The sequence below is a fragment of the Cynara cardunculus genome, unplaced genomic scaffold (genome assembly GCF_001531365.2).
Source record: "Cynara cardunculus var. scolymus isolate 2C unplaced genomic scaffold, CcrdV1 Un_Scaffold_5956, whole genome shotgun sequence".
NCBI lineage: Eukaryota > Viridiplantae > Streptophyta > Magnoliopsida > Asterales > Asteraceae > Cynara > Cynara cardunculus.
In genome coordinates, this window is record NW_020202687.1 from 19,578 (window position 1) to 21,685 (window position 2,108).

Consider the following 2,108-nt stretch of genomic DNA (forward strand, 5'->3'; position numbering starts at 1 on the left):
GTGGGTTGTCTGAATGTAAATCCTTGAAAGTGCTTGATTTGGGAAACAACCACTTAACTGGTACATTCCCTCACTGGTCAGCTAATCTTCAACATCTCCAGGTTCTTGTTCTCAAATCCAACAAGTTGCATGGTCCCATAAAAACATCTTCAATCGTTGAACACCCATTTTCAAGTCTCAAAGTRCTCGACTTATCTCAAAACAAKTTTRTAGGCCATCTCYCTCGAAACTATTTTCAAAATTTTGAYGCGATGAAGAATAGGGDGGWTAARAAKCGCACAAAACMGGAATATTTGMGCATTGGCAAGTTCTACTCTATCACTGTTGCGGTGAAAGGTTCRGAACTTCMATTTMCAAAAATTTCAGTTGAYTACACAATTGTYGATCTATCTAGTAACATATTTGAAGGAGGGATTCTAGATGTCATTGGTAGTCTTAGCTCTTTGATAGTGTTGAACTTATCCCAYAACAACCTCAATGRTCGAATCCCAAAAGCTMTAGGAAATCTCCTAAAGATCGAGTCGTTAGAYCTATCATGTAACCAGCTAAAAGGAGAGATCCCTCAAAGTCTTGCCTTTATCACGGATCTTGAAGTCTTAAATCTCTCGCAAAACCATCTTGTGGGCCGCATTCCTGATGGAACACAGTTCAGGACATTTAATGCAACCTCATTCGAAGGGAATCCGGGACTGTGTGGGTTTCCGCTGCCAAAGTGTGAACATCGGAGTGCCCCACAGCTTGAAGTCGATACAGACGAGGAGAGTGGATTTACATGGAAAGTGGTGATGTTGGGATATGGATGTGGAACCTTACTTGGATTGGGGATGGGATATATGATGTTGTCAACGGGAAGACCAAAGTGGTTCAATGCAATTGCTGATGAAATAGAGCATATGATCATGCAGAGACGAAACAAGAGAAGACATGTTTATATCGGAAAATGAAATCAATTCCTTAAGTAACTGGTGCGTTTTTTTGCATTAATTCTTATGTAATCAAATTGTGCTAAACACCTTATCATTGTTGTTGTTTTCAAAATTTGTGATGCAGGTAGCGAGACACAGTAATGAACTACATCAGATCATTTCCTGTATCAACCGCAATTCATGAGGGTCCAGATTTCTTCTCATGCTTCTGACCTTTATCTCTTTTCATAAATACTCACAATCATACATGTTTTAAATAACCACGATGTACAAATAAAATAATAAGGCGATAATAATCATGTACAAAGATATCACGGACGAGTATGATGAATAATAATAAATATTGGCAAATGCAATTAAACTGATGGTTGAATGTTTAAGAGCTTGTTTTAACACAACACAGGTCGGTAAGGCATTCGTTGAAATGATGTTGAAATTAGGTATGATCCCAGCCGTCTTATTTACGCAATTAGAGGTGGGCATTTTTGAAACAAGGAAAACTGCAGACTAGCAAAAAATTATCAAGTAGAGATGGCTAAAAACCAGTCCCTACAAAAAACCCAACGCCCAGATGTGAGAACCAGTTTCGGATCCTGCCGAAATCAGTCCTACTTTTTCTATAAAAAGATCAATTTTTTACATATAAACTTTTTTTGAATTTTTTTAAAGAATACTAAATTTTTATTTTAATACACTTTAAATATGTACTTTGGTTTGTTAAAAGAGATGAGAAGTAGGAGTTGTTTAAAACCGAAATCAAATACGAGCCTCAATCACGAATTATATAGCAAGAATTGTGAACGTTTTTTGCGTTTGTGAGTTGATATCTTCCTCCATTCATCATATGACTTACACTATAAAGGGTCAATGAGAACAAAAAAACAATCAAAATATGAGAAAAGGGTCATATGAATGCTTAAATGGCTATAAAAAACGTTTTAAAAAAATCGGGTTGGGACGCCTTGGTTTTTTTATGAAAAGTGTAACAGATCCCTTAAGCGATGGTCCCAAACCGGTTGCAATTGATCCCGAACTGGGCCGATCCCAAGTCGGTCTGAGGTCGTGCTGGATTCACATATCTAGTTATCAGTGCACAAAAATCCACGAGTGGAGGGCTTCTAGGTCTGTGGGTGAGGTGGGCCTAGGTACCGGTACTGGGAGTATAGAAAATACAGATTTGGG

General features: G+C 37.9%; 1 protein-coding gene across 1 annotated transcript in view; it reads left to right on the forward strand.

Moving 5' to 3' along the window:
• LOC112504546 (receptor-like protein Cf-9 homolog) overlaps window positions 1–2,108 on the forward strand; it is a 7,103-nt gene that overhangs the window by 1,540 nt on the left and 3,455 nt on the right. The window contains exon 2 of the mRNA XM_025108492.1: window positions 367–926. Within this exon, the coding sequence (XP_024964260.1) occupies window positions 367–926 (560 nt within the window). The remainder of the gene's footprint in view (window positions 1–366; window positions 927–2,108) is intronic.